The 23,779-nt window shown below is 34.6% G+C and overlaps 1 protein-coding gene across 2 annotated transcripts in view; it reads left to right on the forward strand.

The window, feature by feature from the left end:
- Positions 1–23,779, forward strand: part of rxfp2a (relaxin family peptide receptor 2a) — a 110,304-nt gene that overhangs the window by 23,446 nt on the left and 63,079 nt on the right. Inside the window, exons 2-5 of one of the 2 annotated variants that reach the window (XM_056466823.1) lie at positions 10,235–10,381; positions 13,001–13,078; positions 16,901–17,006; positions 19,271–19,342. In XM_056466823.1, the coding sequence (XP_056322798.1) occupies positions 10,235–10,381; positions 13,001–13,078; positions 16,901–17,006; positions 19,271–19,342 (403 nt within the window). The remainder of the gene's footprint in view (positions 1–10,234; positions 10,382–13,000; positions 13,079–16,900; positions 17,007–19,270; positions 19,343–23,779) is intronic. The other variant, XM_056466824.1, reaches the window with a different exon arrangement.

The following is a 23,779-nucleotide window of genomic DNA, read 5'->3' on the forward strand; positions in this document are numbered from 1 at the left end:
CAAAACTTTTTTTAATTCGACCTAATTTTTTTTAATGTTGGCAGGCTGTTGTGAAGACGCTTGAGTTTCTGGGTGATATATTTCTTAGATAAAATGGTAAAAATCTTGTGAACAAGCATCTTTCAAGATGAAGATCATCATCTCCTTATTTAGTAGAATGAGAGAGACTATGTGCGTTACTCTTGAATAGGGAGAGACAGAATCTGTATAGGCTATTTTTTGCTATATCTGCAGATTTATTCACAGTGATATTGGGAGTATCGTAACTAAAAACTTAATATATGAAATAATACCTTTTTAGCTTTTAAACAAAGCAAGTCTCTCATATAATATATCTACTAAAAGCCAACTGTATTGTAAATAAATCAAATGAACATTTTCATATTAGTCAATAGTATTTTTGTAATGAATTTAAAAACTGAATAAATATAAATTTACACATACAGTATAAATAAATAAATAAATAAACTTATTGATGGGCTAAAAATCTATGGGATTCTGTCAAAATCATCATCATCTTTCTATTAAAAATCATCTGCTATTCACACAGAGACAGGTAGAACATGCAGACGTCATATTTAAAGTCTTTTTGCAGTTTTTTGTTCAAAGACATTTATTCACACTGTGATTTGATTTTGTAAAGACTTACTTTTGATTATATTTACACAGAATTTGCCAATTTCCATGGCATTCTCTATCTAACACTGATAATACAATTTATTTTATTATCACTCGATTCTGTTATTGTATCTGCATCTTCCACATTTAGAACATTTGATGTGATCAGTGTATCAAAATGTTAGCAAAGCACATTATTTCTACATTGTTTGTGGATCTTTTTAAAAAGCATTTGGATGTTAGAAATGGCTACATTTGAAAAAACTTTCAAAAGTATCAACCCATAATGCTTTCAAAATGAAATATTTCTTAATGTTTGTATAACCAAAGACAAAAAAAATAAAAAAAATTTCAAAGGAGATTTGGATATAATGTTTTCACTTGATAATGAGAATGTTAGTACAGCTATCCTAGAGGATATTTTGTAATCTATTCCTGCTCAAACCTTTCCTTCAAATCTCCTGAAGGCAAATGATACTTATTGTAAGAAATTTGATTTAACATCTTCATATTACACTCGTATAAGTGATGTGTTAAAAACAATAAAACCATTGTTATTTCTTAACACACCTGTGTGTCTAGGTAAGGAAAACATATTTTGTGTTGCTTGAGTTCAACAAGTGTGTTATTCTTTTTAACACAGTGTGTTCATTATATTGATCAAACTAATGTGTCATAAATCACATAGTGTCATAAATGTGCTTTATTTTTACCACCTTAACTAGATTATTGGAGCACAATAAAAAAAATACATTTAATAAAACATGACTACATCATGTACAATACATTTCTTCTAAATAATTCTCATGAAGACATTTTTATACTATTTTATATCTTGTTTTAAAAAAATATAACGTTCAGAGGAACCACCGATTCAGATGTGTTTGTCTTATTATTATATGTATTATTATATAGATTCTGAAGTTTCATCTCAGTAAATTCACTCTTGGCAGTGGGAACCTCGAGAATTGTTCCTGGATAATGACAACTCGTAGCTATTTTTAGTATTGCTTAAAATAACTATAATTGGAGATAATAAAAATGACATTACAATGATTTTAAATATTTCTAAGCTGCTTACTTGTGATGATTGGCACTTTACTGGACATTTAAAAAAGTGATCAAAAACAACAATCAAAGTATCATGATTCACTTAAGCTACTAATACTATAATGATATCCTGTCGGGCATCTAAATATTAAACACATTGTCTGACTTCATTCAAACTGATTGTTGAAATCAAACAATATATGAGTGCTGGCCTTTGAATTACTGCTGTTTCCACTAAATACAAAAGAATATTATTTACATGTAAAGCGTCAGTTCTCTGTGGTACGTGCCTAGTTAGTTTCGAATGTGAGACTCACAGAAAGCACACATAGACACTGCTATAGTGTTAATGGTGCTACTTAAATGCACATTCACTGTCTAAATCACAATAACAACATTCATTTACATTATTTACATAATACAACATAATTTACATTCATAATAGTAAAAAATAACTTCATGCAGCCTACATGACTTGTACTGTATAACATTCATGTCCTCCACCGATGTAAAAAAAAGAGGTGCCAACAAGGTTGTAATAGTTCTAGATTTTTCCTTAGTTTTAGTTTTTATTTCGTTTTGACTTTTTGTTTTCAAATTCAGCCTGTTGTAATTCATTTTTAGATTTGCTAGCGTTTATTAGTTTCTATTAATTTAAATTGCTTAGGGCAGCAAGGTGGCGCAGTGGGTAGCACAATCGCCTCACAGCAAGAAGGTCGCTGGTTCGAGCCTCGGCTGGGTCAGTTGGCATTTCTGTGTGGAGTTTGCATGTTGTCCCCATGTTTTCGTGGGTTTTCTCCGGGTGCTTCTGTTTCCCCCACAAGTCCAAAGATGAATTGGGTAAGCTAAAATTGTGTGTGAATGAGAGTGTATGGACATTTCCCAGTGATGGGTTGCAGCTGGAAGGGCATCTGCTCCGTAAAACATATGCTGGATAAGTTGGCGGTTCATTCTGCTGTGGCGACCCCAGATTAATCAAGGGACTAAGCCAAAAAGAAAATAAATGAATGAATTAATGAATTAGCTTTAGTTCAGTTTTTATTAGTTTTAGTGTTTTATGTACTGTTGTAGTACTGTTTGTGTTCGGTTTACCTGCTGAATCACGCATGTGCAGTGTTATTGGTTCACTTCTTCTCAAATCTAATCTCAGTGTAATGTTCTATTAACTGAAAAACTCAGTATATATTGGTTTATTTCGGGTCAAAGGGCGATATCAGGCATGTTAAAAAGTAAGTACTGTAGTTTGTGGAGACGCAAGTCCTTTCAAATGATTAAGTTCGATTTGGTGAACTACTTCAACCGGTTTACTTAAAAGTTCCATACCGTACAGGTCAAACACCCGGCAGCACGAAGCAAATATATTTACTTCTAAACGGCTTACAGAATGGATATTTAAATTAGATTTCGCCTACGCTATTGTTGTCTATAGGAAGGAACACGTCAATAAAGCCGCCATTTTAGTACAGTATAGCGCTCCTTTGAAATGAATGTTGGTACCAAGGTGCAGTGTAGGACTGGCCATCCAGAGCCAGAGTTATATACTCATATATGCATATATCTATGATCGAGAGTTGTCCTGGTGGTCAGTACGCAAATATTTTTTTAAATTATTCATTTAAAATTTTACCAACAACATTTTTTCCAGACAATGAGTGTGTGTTTGTGTGCATGTAATTGTATTATCCTCCCTCCCTGTTAAATTTGATCTAATCCATGTCCTGAAACACACCCCTTCTCCTGCTTTCACGTCTCATTGAACAATTCGTTCACTTACCCGACAATAATACAAGTTTCTGGCACTGCAGCATCTTGTTGTCATATTTCATTTACATTGTTTGATGATTTTATACAACAAAACTATCCTAAGCCTTGTATTTAGTGCGAGTTTGGTGCTACTTTGCCTTATGGTCAGAGCAGTAAAAGACTGTGTTATCATCAATAACGCGAGCACAAGAGTTCATAACATACAAAAACTTAAAAAAACAAAATCTTACCTATGAAATGTTCTGCCCTTATGCTTTGGTTGCTCGTCCCTACGCCCTTCCACAGTGCTGAAAGTCCAGCATCTTTACATTGGCTTTAGTCTTGACTAGTGCAGCTGAATGACTTGTGTCCTGGGAGCACTGTACAAATGTGGCGGTGCTATTAACGCATGTTCAGGGTCCATATGCGATATCTTGTGTATATATATCTATGGGCTTACAGTAGGCTTATGTATCAACTACATTTAAAAAGACGATAACAGGATGTTTTTGCTAGTTTAGTTTAGGATGTTTAGGTAGTTTCAGTTAGTTTTGCATGTATACAAAACAGTTTCAGTAAAAAAAAAAAAAAACTCGTTTTTATTTTTATTTCAGTTAACAAATGAATTTTAATTTTAGTTTTTTTTGTTCGTTTTCATTAACTATAATAACCTTGGTGCCAACTTAGAAAGTAGAAATCTGATTGGATGTTAGTTAACAGACATTGTGTTGTGTGCACTGTGTTGTTTTCTTTCTTTTTGCACATAATCATCTAAGAATACACAAGATTAAAATAACCATAACACATAAAATGTGTAATCAACACATACTTTTTGAGTGCACCTTTAATCTGTTTTTCCCACCACAACAAAAATTACTTCTTTTTTTCTGCTTCTCACATAAAGCTATCATATGGCTTCTGATGATTTGTGTTGTGTGGAAGAGAGAAAATCATTCAGCCTCTATTAACGAGGCAGAGCGTGCCAAAACTGGTTCTGCCGATGATCCAAATGATCTGACAGAAAGTGTTCATGCATTTCCATTCTCTCACTTGTTTGGAGACAAATTGCACATTTTCCATGTCGAATGCTTGTTTCTGATCCTCCTCAGACAGTGTTGTTAACATTTAATTAGTACCTGCGCCAGTCCAATTTTTATTAGAGGCTGCAGTGTTTTTCCTGACCACATCTGAAAAAAACAAAAAACAAATGTGTGTTTTTTCTTTACTGAACTGTTCAGCGTGAAATCACACTGCGCTTTTCAGGATTGTTTATGTTCTCGCTATTAAATGCTTTCCATTAATATTTGTTTACAAGTGCATTTATTTCTGAATGTTCAAACAACACTGAATACATCGAAACTGACGTCAGTAGGACATTCCACTCCAGTGGCAACCATTAAGCCCACAGCTAGGCAATGAAAACATTTTTATAATTGGTCAGCAAGTTTTTCAGTTTTTTTTTCCACTCTTGGTTAATTTATCTGGCAATTTACTAGCTTTAGTAAACATTCCTAATTCCTAATGTGCACTGCATGCTGCATGGATACCCATTAGCCAGTCGGTTGACTTCGTTTAATATTCTTGACCTAGACGTGGCTCTTTAATGAATTTGCAGTGATTATTGTAACAAGTTTTGGTGTTTACAAATGAACTCATTTGTTTTTGTTTGAACAAGTGCTTTTTATCACTGATGTGCTCTTGTGGCCACATATGGATTTGAGTTATTGTGTGGGAAATCTGCAATCTTGACTGAGAAAGGGCAAAACTGGCCATCTGAGTCACAGACTGGATTCTGTTTTTTAGCTGGATCAACAAATGTGAGTAGTATACTGACACAGCTTTTTTCAACTGGACTATACATATATATAACAGAAAAGTGCAGGTGTATTTAGTTTTTGTAGGTCAAATGTAGATTTAAAAAAGACTTTGAGGACAGGGAGCAACAAAAATGTAAAAGTGAGTAAATAAAGTCTACTAAAAATAGGAAAGCAAATAGACAAAGATAAGATAATGTCTATGATGCAGCTGGATGTGATGTCAATGTAAACAGTAAAGTCGCTCTGCTGGCTTGGGGTTACTTTAATAGTGTTTTGGGTCATTTCACTGGCACTGTTGCTCTTACTCATACTGTATACACTCACCAGCCACTTTATTAGGTACACCTGTCCAACTGCTCGATAACACAAATTTCTAATCGGCCAATCACATGGCAGCAGCTCAATGCATTTAGGCATGTAGACATGGTCAAGACGACCTGCTGCAGGTCAAACTGAGCATCAGAATGGGGAAGAAAGGTGATTTAAGTGACTTTGAATGCGGCATGGTTGTTGGTGCCTCACGGGCTGGTGTTTCAGAATCTGCTGATCTACTGGGATTTTCACACACAACTATCTCTAGGGTTTACAGAGAATGGTCCGACAAAGAGATAAATGCCTGGTCTAATGATTTCTGCTGTGCATCAACAACATGAAAGCATGGATCCATCCTTCCTTGTATCAACCGTTTAGGCTGCTGGTTGTGTAATGGTGTTGGGGATACTGTCTTGGCACACTTCGTGCCCATTAGCACCAATTGAGCATCGTGTCAATGCTACAGCCAACCTGAGTATTATTGCTGACAGTGTACCCATCTTCTGATGGCTACTTCCAGCAGGATAACGCGCCATGTCATAAAGCTTGAATCATCTCAGACTGGTTTCTTGAACTTGACAATGAGTTCACTGCCCTCAAATGGCCTCCACAGTGACCAGAGCTCCATCCAATAGAGCACCTTTGGGATGTGGTTGAATGGGAGATTTGCATCATAGATGCGCAGCTGACAAATCTGCAGCAACTGCGTGATGCTACCATGTCAATATAGACCAAAATTTCTGAGGAATATTTTCAGTACCTTGTTGAATCTATGCCACGACAGATTAAAGCAGTTCTGAAGGCAAAACCCAATACTAGTAAGGTGTACCTAATAAAGTGGCCGCTGAGTGTATTTTTATTTATTTGTATTTTTTTCTCTTTTTTTCGGATAATGTGGTTTTATTTGGATAGTGTGCAATCCTAATACTGTGATTTTCTGTGACATTCAGTTATAAATTATGCTTTTTTTTACTTGTCAGCTACTGTTTAATGTGACAGTGTAAAACTGTTGCCAGAATAGTTGATAGTTCATTCCAGTGTGGCGACCCTTGATAAACAGGGAAGAAGCCAAAGGAAAGTTAGTCAGTGAGCTACAGTACTGTTTAATTATTTAGCTGGCTGACATAAATCAGATTTTGTTGAATTTGTTGAAGTGACTTGCGACAGTGTTGTTAGCCTCAGCAGGAATGGACTGAAAATTGCTGAAGTTTTGCCATGTATGTCATCACTGTCTAGTCAAAGTGTTTATAAATGTATGGCTGTCTTGGGATTTTTTAAATTGATGGGAATATTTTTGAAGTATGTTCACCAAATAATCATTTTAAAATGACAAAAAGTTGATAATTGTACAAATACACACACACACACACACACACACACACACACACACACACACACACACACACACACACACACACACACACACAAACAAACACACACACACAGTTGTATATACAGTTGAAGTCAGAATTATCAGCCCCCCTGTTTATTTTTTCCCCCAGTTTCTGTTTAGCGGAGAGTAGGTTTTCTCAACACATTTCTAAACACAATAGTTTTAATAACTCATTTCTAATAACTGATTTATTTTATCTTTGCCATGATGACAGTAAATAAGATTTGGCTAGATATTTTTCAAGACACTTCTATACAGCTTAAAGTGACATTTAAAGGCTTAACTAGGTTACTAGACAGGTTAGGGTAATTAGGCAAATTATTGTATAACGATGGTTTGTTCTGTAGACTATCGAAAAAAAAAATTAGCTAAAGGGGCTACCAAAATTTGACCTCAAAATGGTTCATAAAAATATTTTAAACTGCTTTTATTCTAGCCGAAATAAAACAAATAAGACTTTCTCCAGAAGAAAAAATATTATTAGATAATACTGTGAAAATATCATTACTCTGTGAAACATAATTTGGGAAATATTTAAAAAAGAAAACAAAATTCAAAGGAGGGCTAATAATGCTGACTTCAACTGTATGTTAGGAATAGTTGGCGGTTCATTCCACTGTGGCAACCCCTGATAAATAAGGGACTAAGCCCAAGGAAAATGAATGAATCATGTAATCACTTTTATTATTGTATTTTGATGCAGATACATACACAAATATCATGAATATATATCTCCAGGTAAACTATGTTTATAAATAATAACCTTAAGTGTTAAAAGCTATTAGTTACTAGTTAATTAGTTTTAAGTAACTAATAAAGTTATGGCAACTATTAACCTTAACTTTTCTGAATTTGATTGTGCTGCAATAATGTGTACCGTTTGTAAAATTGCTTTGAAACAATAATTATTGTCAAAAGTGCTGTACAATTAAACTTGAATTGAATTAAATATCTCTGTATAGGATTTTAGTGTGTGTTGGCACCATTAAAAATATTGGCTGAGGAAGTAGAAATGTGTCTGCCATATCAAAACACAGAGTCTGGCTTTATTACTTTAAACCAAAAGTACTAAAAATATTTCTCCTTGAGGAGTTGTTTTTCATTACAATCACTCTGGTACCTGTGGCACAGTCCTCCTGTTCCTGACTTGAGCTTGGACGATGATGACTTGAAGGTGTTTATGTGCTTTAAGGTGTTTTTATTTTTTTATTATTCCTTTGTATGGTGCTATCAACCTTTTACACAGTTCCCCAAAATAAAACAAATCACAGGCCAGTATGGAGCAGTAAACTTCAACTGAAAACAACTGAACTTATTCAAGTAAAAATACATTCACCGTGGCAGCATTTAGGCATGTAGACATGGTCAAGACAATCTGCTGCAGTTCAAACCAGCATCAGAATGAGAAAGAAAGGTGATTTAAATGACTTTAAACGTGGCATGGTTGTTGGTGCCAGATGGGCTGGTCTGAGTATTTCAGAAACTGCTGATCTACTGGGATTTTCACACACAACCATCTGTAGGGTTTACAGAATATAATCCGAAAAAGAGAAGTTATCCAGTGAGCGGCAGTTCTGTGGGCGCAAATGCCTTGTTGATGCAAGAAGTCAGAGGAGAACGGCCAGACTAGTCCCAGCTGATATAAAGGCAACAATGACTCAAACAACCACTCATTACAACTGAGGTATGCAGAAGAGCATCTCTGAATGCACAACACAACCAACCTTAAGGCGGATGGGCTACAGCAGCAGAAGACCACACCGGGTGCCGCTCCTGTCAGCTAAGAACAGGAAACTGAGGCTACAATTCGCACTGGCTCTCCAAAATGGACAATAAAAGATTGGAAAAAACGTTGCCTGGTCTGATGAGTCTCGATTTCTGCTGTCACATTCGGATGGCGGGTCAAACTTTGGCGTCAACAACATGAAAGCATGCATCCATTCCGCCTTGTATCAACGGTTCAGACTGGTGGTGGTGGTATAATGGTGTGGGGGATATTTTCTTGTCATACTTTTGGGCCCATTCGTACCAACTGAACATTGTGTCAATGCTAAGTATTGTTTCTGACCATATCCATCCCTTTATGAGCACAGTGTACCCTTCTTCTGATAGCAAATCATCTCAGACTGGTTTCTTGAACATGACAATGAATTCCCTGTACTCTAGCGGCCTCAACAGTCACCAGAACTCAATCCAATAGAGCACCTTGGCATGTGGTGGAACAGGAGATTCGCATCATGGTTGTGCAGCCGACAAATCTGCAGCAACTGCGTGATGCTATCATGTCAAAATGGACCAAAATCTCTGAGGAATATTTCGAGTACCTTGTTGAATCTTTTCCAGGAAGGATTAAGGCAGTTCTAAAGGCAAAAGGAGGTCCAACCCGGTACTAGTAAGGTGTAAATGAGTTTTATATATCCTTTGTCCTAATTCTTTATTTATATAGAGATTATTTTTATACCAGAACTGGTACTCCAACTGTAATCAGCACTTGTGCTGTATAAACCCATAATACAACACATTTTTTTACTAAGCTGCATTCATAACCTGACAACTTGTGTCATTTCAGAGCCTAGTTAAATCATATCATTCACTAACCCCCCAGTGTGCTATTGATGTGACAAATAGCACCAGACAGAACAGCGTATTTCTTGTATATGAGGCTGTCAGACACAAGGCTATGTTTCATTGTGATAAAGCTATCTGCTGGAAAAGCCACCCACTCTCGCAATTTATTACAAATCTACTTTATGATGAGTGTTAGTGAGGGCCGATAAGAAAACACTACAAACATGACAATTTATTATGCAAACTAAAGCCGTTAGAGACAAAAACAGCTTTTCTGATGAACGTCTGCTTGTGGACCGGACTAACGCCTCTCTTAGAATAAAAAATAATTGCAGGCCTCGGGGAGCCTCGTGTTCATAGATGTCATATTTTCCAATTACAAAATATAGTGTTGTTGTCATGCGCTGTGTACGAGCGCCATTTGTGTCATCAAATTTACTGCAGGCTTAATCATGTAGGGTAATAAAAAATAAATAAGTGAAAAAGGGAGGAGGATGTACTTTCCATATCTTTTGTTGACACTGAAGGTCAAATTTAATCAAACTCTGCTGCACTTGGCTTGTGCTTTCTATCTAACTCTGCTGGAGGGCTTCCAGGCATCTACTTTTGCCCTGACGGAAGCACAAAGTACTGCGGTGATTTAAAGAGCTTTTCACAGATGTCCTTTTTGTACTGGAAGCTTCAGTAACTTTTTCTTCTCTTCCTCTTCCTGCCCTTTCCTCATTGCCGCCAGCAGCATCCATGATGGCCACCAGGGCGATGACAGAAGGTTGCCCTCTCGGCCAGTTTCCCTGTGGGAACATGAGTGTGTGTTTGCCGCAGGTCCTTCAGTGCAATGGTCACAGGGACTGCAAAAATGGCGCAGATGAAGAACACTGTGGTGAGGCCATATTTAAATATATGCATGTCTTTATTTTTTAAAGGGTTAAGGAAACCTAAAATTAACATTTTAATCATGACATTTTAAACTTATATGTAATTTAAACACCAACAGTAGATAAAGTGAGGGAAAAAAGTATTGAACATGTCACCATTTACCTCAGGAAACAAAAATTAAAAGGTGCTGTTGACTTGAAATTTTCACTTGATGTTGGCAACAAGCAAATAAAGCCATATAGGCAAACTAATTAGTTTGCAAACGAAGATATGTGTAATAAAATAAAATGACGCAGGGAAAAAGTATTAAACACATGAAGAAAGGGAGGTGTAGAAAGGCAGTGAAAGCCCAGACAGCAGCTGAAATCTCTCAGTAGTTCTTCAGCAACCCTCTGCCCTTTCTCATTGTAAATTCATATCAGCTGCTTCAGGTTAACATCTACATTATCAGGATGATAAAGATGAAATCAGGGTGGACATTTCAGCAAGACAATGATCCAAAACACAGCCAAGGAAACTCTCAAATGCTTATAGAGAAAGAAAGTCAAGCTGTGGTATGGCCCAGCCAATCACCTGACTTGAATCCAACAGAAAATACAAATTAAAGCTCACATTTGATAGTCGAGACCCACAGAAGCATCATGATTTTTACACTCTGTTGAAGTCTGTGAAAAACCCACACCTGAGCAATTCATGTGACTTCATTCTTCATATGAGAGGCATTTTTAAGCTGCCATCACCAAAAAGCCTTTTATATAAAGTATTAAATACGTTTCAGTAGTTCAGTACTTTCTCCTTGTGTCATTCCATTGTTAATACACAACAATCTTTTTAGATTTTTTTGTTTTGTTTTATTTTTATGCTTGTATTGTTTGAGTTTTTACCAAAATCTGGTTCAATTCCATGTCAACCGCTCCTTTAGAAATGTTATTTCCAGGAAAAGAACTTGACATGTTCAATACTTTTTCCCTCTCTGTAAATGGAGATATTTTGAGTTAAGTCTTGGAGGTTTCTGACCTTCCATTGAATGTTTGTTCACCTAAAACTTTGACGCTTAATGTTGCAAAAAAAAAAAAAGAGCTAAACTAAATATGTTCATCATATAACAAAACATCATATGTATGTCTGGAATTGAACCAAATGTATATTTTATCAACTTTTTACACAATTTTTAAAGTGGTTGAGTACAGACTTTCAATGGAAGACAGAAATATCTTAAAAATATCTTAGAAATATCTTATTTGCCTCAAAAGATGAACAAACGTCTCATATGTTTACCATATGGCTGAGTAATGGATGAATTTAATTGATGATTTTTTTTAAAATAAACTAATCAATTAAAACAGTCCAAGAATTATAAGCAGGTAAAGAATTTCAGGTTTGCAGTTTAACCTACTTTTTATGTCAACATGAATAGAGTATATGCACATGAACTTTTAATTTTCAGTAAGCCAGTTCAAGCACTTGCGGTGAACTGTCATGCCATTATAAACTCATGCATTTAAGTAAAATATGGTTTCTTTAATATTAATAATCTTCTCAGCCTGGTTGGTATACAATAAGTATATCATATAAAGCAGAGATGCCAAAAGTAGGGCCCGTAGGCCAAAGTTGGCCCATTGTAACCTTTGATTTGGCCCACCATCCCATCCGAGAAGAGAGTGAGAATGATTAAAAGGGTAGGGGCAAATGCCTTTAAAAGAGATAGTCATTGCTAATTTTTTGTTAATCCTTGCTTGTCTTTATATTCAAATTGAGGCTATTCACCTCATTTCATGTGTAAACAACCAAATGAATGCTTAAGTTTGATTATATACAATTGAAGTCCGAATTATTAGCCCCCCTGAATTATTAGCCTCCTGTTTATTTTTTCCCTCCAATTTCTGTTTAACGGAGAGAAGATTTTCTCAACACATTTCTAAACATAATAGTTTTAATAACTCATTTCTGATAACTGATTTATTTTATCTTTGTCATGATGGCAGTAAATAATATTGGACTAGATATTTATAAAACTCTTCTATACAGCTTAAAGTGACATTTAAAGGCTTAACTAGGTTAATTAGGTTAACTAGGCAGGTTAGGGTAATTAGGCAAGTTACTGTATGACGGTGGTTTGTTCTGCAGACAATCGAAAAAATATATAGCATAAAGGGGCTAATAATTTTGAGCTTGAAAATGTTTTTAAAAAAATTTAAAACTGCTTTTATTCTAGCCGAAATAAAACAAATAAGACTTTCTCCAGAAGAAAAAAATATTATCAGACATACTGTAAAAATTTCCTTGCTCTGTTAAACATCATTTAGAAAATATATAAAAAAAAAAAATTTAAATCCAAAGGAGGGCTAATAATTCTGACTTACTCTGTACCAAAGTATATTTGAATTAAAATACATTATCGATGCTTTAAAAGGAACCTTATGAAACTGAAAATTCACATTAACATTTCACTGGAAGATTTTTGGTGGCTGAAAAACACTTACCGGGCATATAACCCATTACGTTTTAAAATACATTAGCAGCTGTTTAGGTAACATTGATCAGTTCATGCCATTAATGTCTGCACAGTGATATCTTTTTATAGCTATAGCGACTTTCTAATACATGCTTTTAATTTCTGCAGGGGACAACAGCGGATGGGCGGATATCTTTGATCGCACTATTAAAAAGGCAGAGCCACAGGACCTTCCTAATGACTGCTGTATGTGTCCCGCTCTTGATCTGATATCCTTTTGAAGAGATCATGTAGATAAGCATAAATGATGTTATCTTGCGGATCAGCCAAATAAACTAGTCCAAATTGCTGTTGTAGCTTCCATGGCCAGAATTGAAATTTTTTTGTTGCTTTTTTGGTCAGAGTTTATTTGATAAATTTATAGCCTTAGCTTTTATTAGTCTACTGGAGACTTTTTATGGCAGAAATCCTATAGGCTGCTTTTTACCGTAATGCATCGTAAATCTGCATCTGCATGAGTTTTACGAGCTTGTAGAAACACCTGTTTGGAAATTTATTAGCTTTTAAGGCCCATTGCCCTTGAAAGTGTGTAGTAGCCTACTGACAGCTTAGTAAAGTCCCGAAAAGTGAAATGGAACATTATAAACTTTTATGAACATGCATTATGAATCTTAATTAGGTGATGCTCACCCAGTAATCATTCTGACTAAAAGTAAACTAAGACTATAGTAAACTTGTTTCTTACTTGCCTGCATTTGCTGACTGTACTGATTAGCATATGTGTGGTCTTAGTTGTCATTATTTTGCAGCATGTAGATTTTAATAAATGTAATATTATAAAAAATGTTTTGAATATGGGTGACATGGTGGCTCAGTGGTTAGCACTGTCACCTCACAGCATGTTGTTCGCTGATTTTAGTCCCAGCTGGGTCGGTTGGCATTTCTTTGTGGAGTTTGCATGTTCTCTCTGTGTTGACGTGGGTTTCCTCTGGTGCTCCGGTTTCCCCCACAATCCAAAGACATGCGCTATAGGTGAATTGGGTAAACTAAATTGGCCCTAGTATGAGTGTGTGTGTGTGTGAATGTGAGAGTGTATTGGTGTTTCCCAGTACTGGGTTGCAGCTCAAAGGGCATCCGCTGTGTAAAACATATGCTGGAATAGTTGGCGGTTCATTCCGCTGTGGTGACCTCTCGTAAATCAGAGACTAAACCAAAGGAAAATGAATGAATGAATGAATGAATGAAGGATTGTTTTGAAATTTACTTTTACCACAAGTAGTATTAATGCAACTAGATCATGTTTATGTATTTATTTTGTATAAAAAAATTTATTATTAAAGAACCAAGCTTAGTAGAATTCAAAAAATAAATTATATCTAAATATATATAAAAGGTTTTACAGAGCTTCATGTCTGGTTAAAAATACTGAATGCAATGTACTAATAAAGTGATCATTAAAAATAATATTTTAATTATTGATTTATAAAAAAAAAGATCAACAAAGGCATATAGAACTACTGTATAAACAAAACATTTTTAAAAATTGTTTCATAATTATAACAATAACAAAAAATGCTTGTTAGTTTGTCCACAATATCCAGAAATTCTTCAGAAATCTTTTCATGTGTCTTTGGTTTTATCATTATAAATATGGTTTATAAATATTATTTATTTATTATGTAATACGTCTTTTTTGTTTGTTTTTGAGCTTTATGCACCAGGGCCAGATTTACTAAACACAGAAAATACCACATAAGCATTCTTTACTACATGTTTTCTGTGAATGATCTATAGACCATTTCATTGCGGTCATGTCATTGGCCCATGACCATTTCATGCTCACGATCAAACTATTTCATAACTGTAACAAGAGGCGATTCAATCATAACTTAATGTTAAAACAGCTATCCTTACATTATTTATCAATATGTGGCTCTTTTTGAAAATAAAAATGTAAAACAGGAAATGCGTTGGGACCATTGTTTTGTTTACGTCCCTCAAAATGGTCTATCAACAACGCTCAAATCTGGTGTGGGTAATCCATTAACAACAATGGCCAAAAATGGGTTAAGACATTCATTTAGGCCATTAAATAATGGTGCAAATACCAGTAAAATCTCATGCATCACAACACATGATCACTTAAATACTCCTATTTATGTTCCCATAAATTTTACATCTAAATGGGAAACTCAGCAGCAAAAATAAACGTCTGTGCTTTTTCATCAACAGTTTTTTTTTTACTGCATGTCTCACTAAATGCTGATAGGGTTTTCGCTGGTGCAAGCTGTTCGAAAATTGGCCCTAGATTAGGACTGGATGATATGACCAAAATTTATTTCACAAAATATTTCTTAATTTCAGCTGATATATATAATTCATATAATATATTAAAAGCCTCATCCATTACAGATGTCTGTACAAAAATGAATTTGCCAAGTCTATAAAACCTTCTGTCACCCTTTAATTTATGATAGAATTCTCACTACTGACAAAAATATTAACTATGACATATAGCTCAAAAACTCCTAACTAGCTGCTTGTTAATAGTTAAGGTAGTAGGGATTTAGGTATTGAGTATAGGATTTGGGGTGTTGAATAAAATCATGCTTAATATGTACAGTTGAAGTCAGAATTATTAACCCCCCTAAATTATTAGCCCCCCTGTTTATTTTTTCCCCCAATTTCTGTTTAATGGAGAGAAGATTATTTTAACACATTTCTAAACATAATAGTTTTAATAACTCATTTCTAATAACTGATGTATTTTATCTTTGCCATGATGACAGTAAATAATATTTGACTAGATGTTTTTCTAAACACTAGTATTCGGCTTAAAGTGACATTTAAAGGCTTAACTAGCTTAATTAGGTTAACTAGGCAGGTTAGGGTAATTAGGCAAGTTATTGTATAACGATGGTTTGTTCTGTAGACTATTAAAAAAAAAATAGCTTAAATGGGCTAATAATTTTGTCCTTAAAATGGTGTTTAAAAAATTATAAACTGCTTTTATTCTAGCCGAAATAAAACAATTAAGACTTTCTCCAGAAGAAAAAATATTATCAGACATACTGTGAAAATTTCCTTTCTCTGTGAAACATCATTTGGGAAATATTTAAAAAAGAAAATAAAATTCAATGGGGGACTAATCATTTTGACTTCAACTGTACTTTATATGTACTAATAAACAGCTAATATCTTAATAAAAGTCAGGTGTTCAGTTAATAGTGAGAATTTGTCCCTATACTAAAACGTTACCAAACCTACTTATATACGTAATAACTATATAATATTTTAGAAATAAAAACAATACAAATAAAGGATTTGTATTTAGCCAACAAATTTACACAGAACTCTAACAAATATTAATATCTTAATCAACCTTCAAACTATTACATAGGCCGAACTTTCTTATAGACTGAAATGTCAAACAAAAGTGAGCAGATAGATAAATGGGTGGATGGATGGATGGATGGATGGCATACACTTTTATGGTGTCTCATTTTCTGACTTTCAAGATGTTAGAGTGGTCAAAAAGTACAGACTTTAGTTTCAATTTTACAAAAAAATGAGACAGAAGCATTTCCCGCTTGCTTTTCAAGCACTGTTGAGTGGACTCTGAAACTCTACTGATTGGCTATTGTGTTCACACACTCAACAGAAATATCTATGATTGGCTCCATCATGAACATTGCTTCACCAATCTTTTAAAAGTATATGGGAGCATTTGAAAGCTGCATCTGTCAGCAGACCTGTCAGATATATGAATGATCAGCTGATTGATGTAGCTTTCAACCATTTCAGTACACTTTCAGAGCTATAATAAAGTACTTATGAGGGCTGGTTGTGCCCTCAATGTCATTCCCTGTCAAACGCTGTAACGTCTTGAATATCTTGGAAAAAACTCTATTGTGATAAATATTGATATTGAATTATTGCCTAATAATTCTAACAATTTAATAATATTGCGTTTCCATTATAGATATGTTTTGTTTATGTTTAGTTTAGTTATGTTTATGTTTAGGTAAGTTATGTTTAAGTAATTAAGTTTATTTTGATCTTGTGCAGATTTGCAGCAATACCCGGAAAGCTGTTCGTGTATAAAGACGGAGGTGGAATGTGTGGACGTGAACCTGCATGCCGTCCCCGTCCTTTCCTCCAATGTGACTTGGTTGTAAGTACAGGGAACTGAAAGCCATCTGCACAGCTTTACTCCATTGCTCCCATGAGAGGTTATTAATCTGGAGCTGGAGAACAGGAGAATAAATGTGACATCAGTGAGCCATGAAGCTTAACGAGATAAAGAGCTGCTTTGCACCAAGCAATTACCAGGACAGAAAAGTTACCCACACTACCCGTTTGATTTTGCTTAATCATTTTGCTTACTATGTTTTGATTGTTCCACACGATGGAGGTAGTAATTGTGCTTTTGAAGATGTTTGATTTATTGCGATCTGCGCTCTGAAGATATTGAGATGTACACGGTGGAAGAGATATTTATAGATGATTGATGTCTTTTGGAATGAAGATTCCGAAGGTGATCTTTTGGACTCTGGGGATGTTTTTGGAAAGTGGAGAAATGTAGGATAATTTATATCAGTGGCCACTGAGGTTAAATCCAAGAAAATCACATTGTTTCATCCCTGTGGAATGTAAAGACTCCTTAAAATGATAATTCATCCAGAAAATGGCAGTTTTGTTAATCATTTATGTGCGAGTGACCCTCATATACTTTGAAACCAGTGTGATTTTTTTTTTTTTTCGTAGAACACCAAATAAGATATTAAATATACTTATTAGATTGTTAGTGCAAATCATATTTTTGTGCATTCTGTTTGTAATCGCATCATATTTTGCTAGTGTGAATAAAAAAAAAAGATTACATGATTTTTACAAATCAGTTTTTATCCATATTTTAGGCGAGTTTCGTATATGGTAAATTTATTGAGATTGATTACAATATTGTTTTATATTCATAAACGTTTAAAAGTCTTAGAATAACTCACAGTACCACTCCAGTGAGTATTTCAATGAGAACCTTGCACTACCTGACAAAAGTCTTGTCATGGATCTCAGTTGTAAAAGCAACAGATAATAACTTCAATTCTAGTTGATCATTTGAAAAAGTGGCAGAAGGTATATTTTTCCCTTGAATCATCTGTTGAACTGCATCCCAATCATCACAAATACTGCAGAAGACCTATTGGAACCCACATGGACCCAAGATTCTTAAAGAAATCAATCAAGTTTGGTGATGGAAAAAACATGGTTTAGGGTGACATTCAGTATGGGGGCGTGCGAGAGATCTGCAGAGTGGATGGCAACATCAACAGCCTGAGGTATCCAGACATTTGTGCTGCCCATTACATTACAAACCACAGGAGAGGGCAAATTCTTCAGCAGGATAGCGCTCCTTCTCATACTTCAGCCTCTACATCAAAGTTCTTGAAAGCAAAAAAAGTCAAGGTGCTCCAGGAATGGTCAGCCCAGTCACCAGAGATGAACATTATTGAGCATGTGTGGGGTAAGATGAAGGAGGAGGCATTGAAGATGAATCCAAAGAATCTTGATGAACTCTGGGAGTCCTGCAAGAACGCTTTCTTTGCCATTCCAGATGACTTTATTAATAAGTTATTTGAGTCATTGCAGAGATGTATGGATGCAGTCATCCTAACTCATGGAAGTCATACACAATAGTAATTCTTTTTCCACTGCAGCATGACTTCATATTCTATACTGTATATTATTTCTGTTAAGTGACAAGACTTCTGTCTACGCAAATAATAGTAATAAAAAATAATAAGTGTAATCTAGAGGCCTTTGCCTTTCATATAAGCCACTTCTGATACCAAATTATCAACTAGAAGTCAAGTTATTATTTGTAGTTCCTAAAATTTAGATAGGCAATAAGATTTTTGTCAGGTAGTGTATAAATAATTAAAACTGATTTGCAAAAATGTTTTTTCTGTGATTGTTTTTTTATTTGTTTATTTATTGTTTTCCACATTATTCAAATCAAAAGTCTAGAAATATGTTTCTGCTAGGATCAGATTTTGTTAAGTTTATTTGTCACTTTTTTCATCACGTCAGTGCACCCATCGGATGTTGTTTGTAGAAAGTATTGGTAGACAAAGAGCGCCATGGGGGTATTTATATAACTACTGTAGAATCAAACATTCTCAATAAAATTAAAAGCAGTCCATGAGTCTGTGAAAGAGTTTAAGAGACGATGGAGTAACTAATGACCTGAATATTGGTCTGTTTCTCACAAAAAAGATATCATGTGGCTTTCAAAAAAGGCATGGAAAGGAAAATAGTTTTAAACAATATTATTAGTCACATAAATGATGACAGAATTTTCCTTTTTTGGAGAGGTTATGCCAGTAATGCTTTGACTTGATGATACATTTTGTAATTCAATGTTTCCTAATTGCACAGGTCTCTGAAGAACAACAGGATCAGGAATTTGGATGATTACATCTTCTCCAGATACACACAAATGCAGAGACTGTGAGTATCTGTTAATCAAGTGTAAAAGTACATCATAATGCATCATTAAAATCAGCCAAGGATGAAAAAGACAAGTCAGATAATCAGTTTATATTACACCAAAATGCTTTTTTCAGCCACAGTTTCAGCAGTGAGAAGGGAAAAGAAAAGAAACACACGCATTCCTCTTGACGAACATCACCTAGGCTATAAATTAAGACCACTGTATTTGATTAAATCTACAGCCAATGTCCTTCCAGTCGCTCATCGGTTTTCCACTCGTCGTGCATCGCCAGGTCCTTCTGACACCCTAAATTTATGGATGCTGTAAAATGTCCAATATGTAATGTGAACTAAAATATCTCAGCCTTGAGAACTTTAGGCTGTGCCTCGAATCCTGGTTCTCTGAAGGAGACGAGTATAATATCTCACCCATCTGCTGACCATCCACGAAACACTTTGTAATAAGTCCACATTAGCCAGCGCAGCACAATGGCCTGCCTCCTGCCTACTTTATCTACTGCTCAGGCCTAGATCTTCATTCATAATTCACATTGTTTTAAGCACATGAACAATAAATCAATATCACTGAAATCTAACTTCTAAAAAAAAAGAGGTTTTACCGCATTAATGCTTCGTGGGGGTTTTTTTTTAGAGGGGACCTATTATGCCCCTTTTTACAACATGTAAAATAAGTTTCTGATTTCATACGTAAAGTTTCAGCTCAAAATACACCACAAGTAATGTTTTATTACTATTTGAAACTGCCCATTTTAGGGTTTGATCCTAATTGGGCTATTTTGGTGACTGTCACTTTAAATTCAAATAAATTTTTTAAAAGAGGGTGGAGCTACAAATGCCTGTGTGTCAGCATAGTGGCAGATTCAAAAACAAGACTAACGTCTATGCTAATGAGGGACAGATTGTTACTAATGGGCAGGGGCTTTCACCCTCTGATGACATGTACCATGTAGGGTTGCATGGTTTACCAGTTCTATGGTAGTATCGCAATACTATGGCTCCAAAATACTGGCGGTGCTAGTGTGCTTTGTAAATGGTAGTATAGTCATTAACGATCTATCTACAATAAATAATGTTGCAAGTAGAAAAGTCACTAAAATGCGCACACGTTTGTGCAACAATAGACCATTTTATTTGAATAGACTGTGGAGCCCTTTAAGGTTGCAAAACTGTAGAATTCGCGTCTTTTAACCTATTGCACATTTTCTGACGCTTTAGTTCGAACGCACATCTGAATCAGTTAATTTCTGTGCCTGTCAACATGATTTAGTAGCTACAACAACTGTGACAATCTCTCAAAAAAACAATGACAATAGATAAAAAAAACCCAAAAGAGCAACAGGAATCAATGAAACAATGTTTGACCATTTCATAGAGCCAAATTTTGTTGGAAAAATGCTCTTTTTGTTACAAATTTTGTTCGGTATAATTTGTTTCTTTATTTGAATGTATTTTCTGTTGGTCAGTTATTTACAAAATAAACAAAAAGAACAAGTGATGTGCAAATAATACTTTTTCAATAATAAGGGAATTATGAATTCAATTCAAGTAGGCCTATTATAAAAGAAAATATAGTATTTCTGACAATCTTCTTTATCTCATAGATTTGAGTTATAAATTACTGTGTCACAAAACTACTTGATATCATAATAGGTCAGCTGGTATAGTATCCTATCATGAATTATTGGTATCGAGACAACCCTAGTACAAAGGGACAACGTAAATCAAAGTGTTTTTGCAGACTGCTTTTATCAAGTGTGATTACAAAAAACACAATTAATACATTTTTACCATTAGAAGCTGATTATAATCTCAGACTGCTGCCACATAACTGTGTTTAAACCCCTTATTAAAGTAATTTTTGCGTAATAGGTCACCTTTAAAGAAAGTTTAGAAGTTCCTACTGGAAAGTAAGACAAAACTAAAGTTTTTTTTTTTTTTGCTTTGCAAGAAAAAGTTAAAAAAAAAAGTATATTTCATAATTAGTGCTGTCAAACAATTATGTAATAATCACATTCAAAATAAAAGGTTCTGTTTAAATAATATATGAGTGTTCTGTACACACACACACACACATATATATATATATATAATGTATACCAGACCCCCTACTTTTTCGCGATTCCACAATCACTGAATCCAACACAAAATCAACAAAAAGTCAGAAAACATTGGCTGTTTATGAAGTACACATTCTGCATGATCGTATTCTACATTGCTAATCCTACCCAACACTTAGACCTAGATGAATGAATATATATAAAATACTTATTTTGGATGTGATTAGTCATCTTATACCAAATCATTTGACAGTACTGTTCGTTTGACCTTTTTCTCATCAGCCTTGATCTGAAAATGTGTAAGTAGTTTTCCATTTGAGGGAAACTTCTAAAAGGACTAAACCTTTCAAATGAGATTCCAGTCTTCAAAAGCTGAACACCTTCATGATGGTTTTTGCTGCAGTCTAATTGATTCATAAGCTGCCATTTGTCTTCTGAAAAGCCTCTAACAGGTTTGCATAATTGATTCTCCTGCACACTTTCTTCTCAAATAATGTCAATTAGTCAGTCAGACTGATTTAATCTCTCCTCACTGCTGATTGGCTGATGTGAATTTGCATCTTGCTTTTGAGGGGTAAACTTATAGTACCGTATGAGGGTTATGTAATTGTTTTAATGTGTAGATAATATGCGCAGTGTAAATTATGCACCCACTGCTGCCGTTTTTACTGTATTTTTGCCAGATATGAGTTATTATAGTTGACAATAAGTTGTTTGAATGTTGAGTGTAATGGGTTAAATGTCTGATTAATTGTGCCCTTTGTCACAAATAAAGAAAAGAGACATAACTGAGGGTGGACAATACCTAGAACTGACAACAGTCCCATACATTTTATTTTATTTTATTTTATTTTATTTTATTTTATTTTATTTTATTTTATTTTATTTTATTTTATTTTATTTTATTTTATTTTATTTTATTTTATTTTATTTTATTTTATGTAATTTTATTTAATTTAATTTAATTTTTATTTTTATTTATTTATTTTTTAAATTTTATTTATTTGTTTTTATTATTATTTTTTATTATTTTTGTGTTATTTTTAATTAATTTGATTTTATTTGATTTAATTGCTTACATTTATGCATTTACTCAACACAGGCTCATTCTGAAAACATAGTCCCGCGGACGTTTCTGGAGACCGCAAATTATGTAGCTAGGAGTACGTATGGCTGCATTTCATTTTTTTAAACGAACGCTACGGGGCGGTATGACGCCGTTCCTTTTTGCGCTTACTGGCTGACCGCTTACCCCGTGTGGAGGGCCTTCCAGCTGCAACCAGTTTGTCCAGTTAACTCGTCGTGTACGTCGGCGGACTTGAGATGCAGAGTGGAGATGACCACGTCGACGGCGACGGGGTTCGAGTCAGGGAAAGAGCGGGTCCAGAAATCAGGTAAGACAAAAACCGAGTGAATAGCAGGGTGAGAATGTGGTAAAATCCGAAAATATAGTAAAAATCAGACAAGGGCTTTTCTAGACGGCTTTTGTAAATCGTTGGTTGGGTTTTAGGGAAGTAAGTGGGTGGGCGGGTCAATCTATAAAATAGATTGGGTTTAGGGAAGGAGGAGGATGGGTCAGTCGATTAGTCGGCCGGCCAGTCAGTCATTCAGGCATTTAGTCAGTCAGACAGACGTTCAGTCGACAGCGGCCTCTGGTGGGTTTACGCGAGAACAGCAGGCACGAACAGCACTCGCAAGAAAAAATTTGAGGTATGAAAAAGTGCACGCAGCAGCCTCTCATGGATTCGCGAAAACAAAAACTGCAAAAATACGTACCTCCCAGGACGTATTTCGCGGACTCCAGAAATGTCCACGAGACTACGTTTTCAGAATGAGCCTGGGTGACATTTACTGGTATTTGTTGTTTCATTACCTGAAATATTAATGTGTTAATGCCATATCAGGTAGAAAAATACATTTATTTTACATTTATTATATATTTATAATACATTATACATTTATTCTACATTTATTTATTCTACATTTATAAAATACAGGTGTTTCTATTGTAGATAATGCCTAGAACTGACAAAAGTCCCATACTCTATTTTATTTTGTTTTGTTTTGTTTTGTTTTGTTTTGTTTTGTTTTGTTTTGTTTTGTTTTGTTTTGTTTTGTTTTGTTTTGTTTTGTTTTGTTTTGTTTTGTTTTGTTTTATTTTAAATGCTTAAATTTATGCATTTACTGATATTTGTTATTTAATTATCTTAAATATTAATTTGTTCATGCCATGTCAGGATATTAAATACATTTATTATACATTTATTAAATACAGGTATTTTATTTGTAGATAATGTCTAGCACTGACAAAAGTCCCATACTCTTATTTATTTTATTTTATTTTATTTAAATGCTTACATTTATGCATTTGATGATA

This window comes from Danio aesculapii, chromosome 10, assembly GCF_903798145.1.
Source record: "Danio aesculapii chromosome 10, fDanAes4.1, whole genome shotgun sequence".
Taxonomy (NCBI): Eukaryota; Metazoa; Chordata; class Actinopteri; order Cypriniformes; family Danionidae; genus Danio; species Danio aesculapii.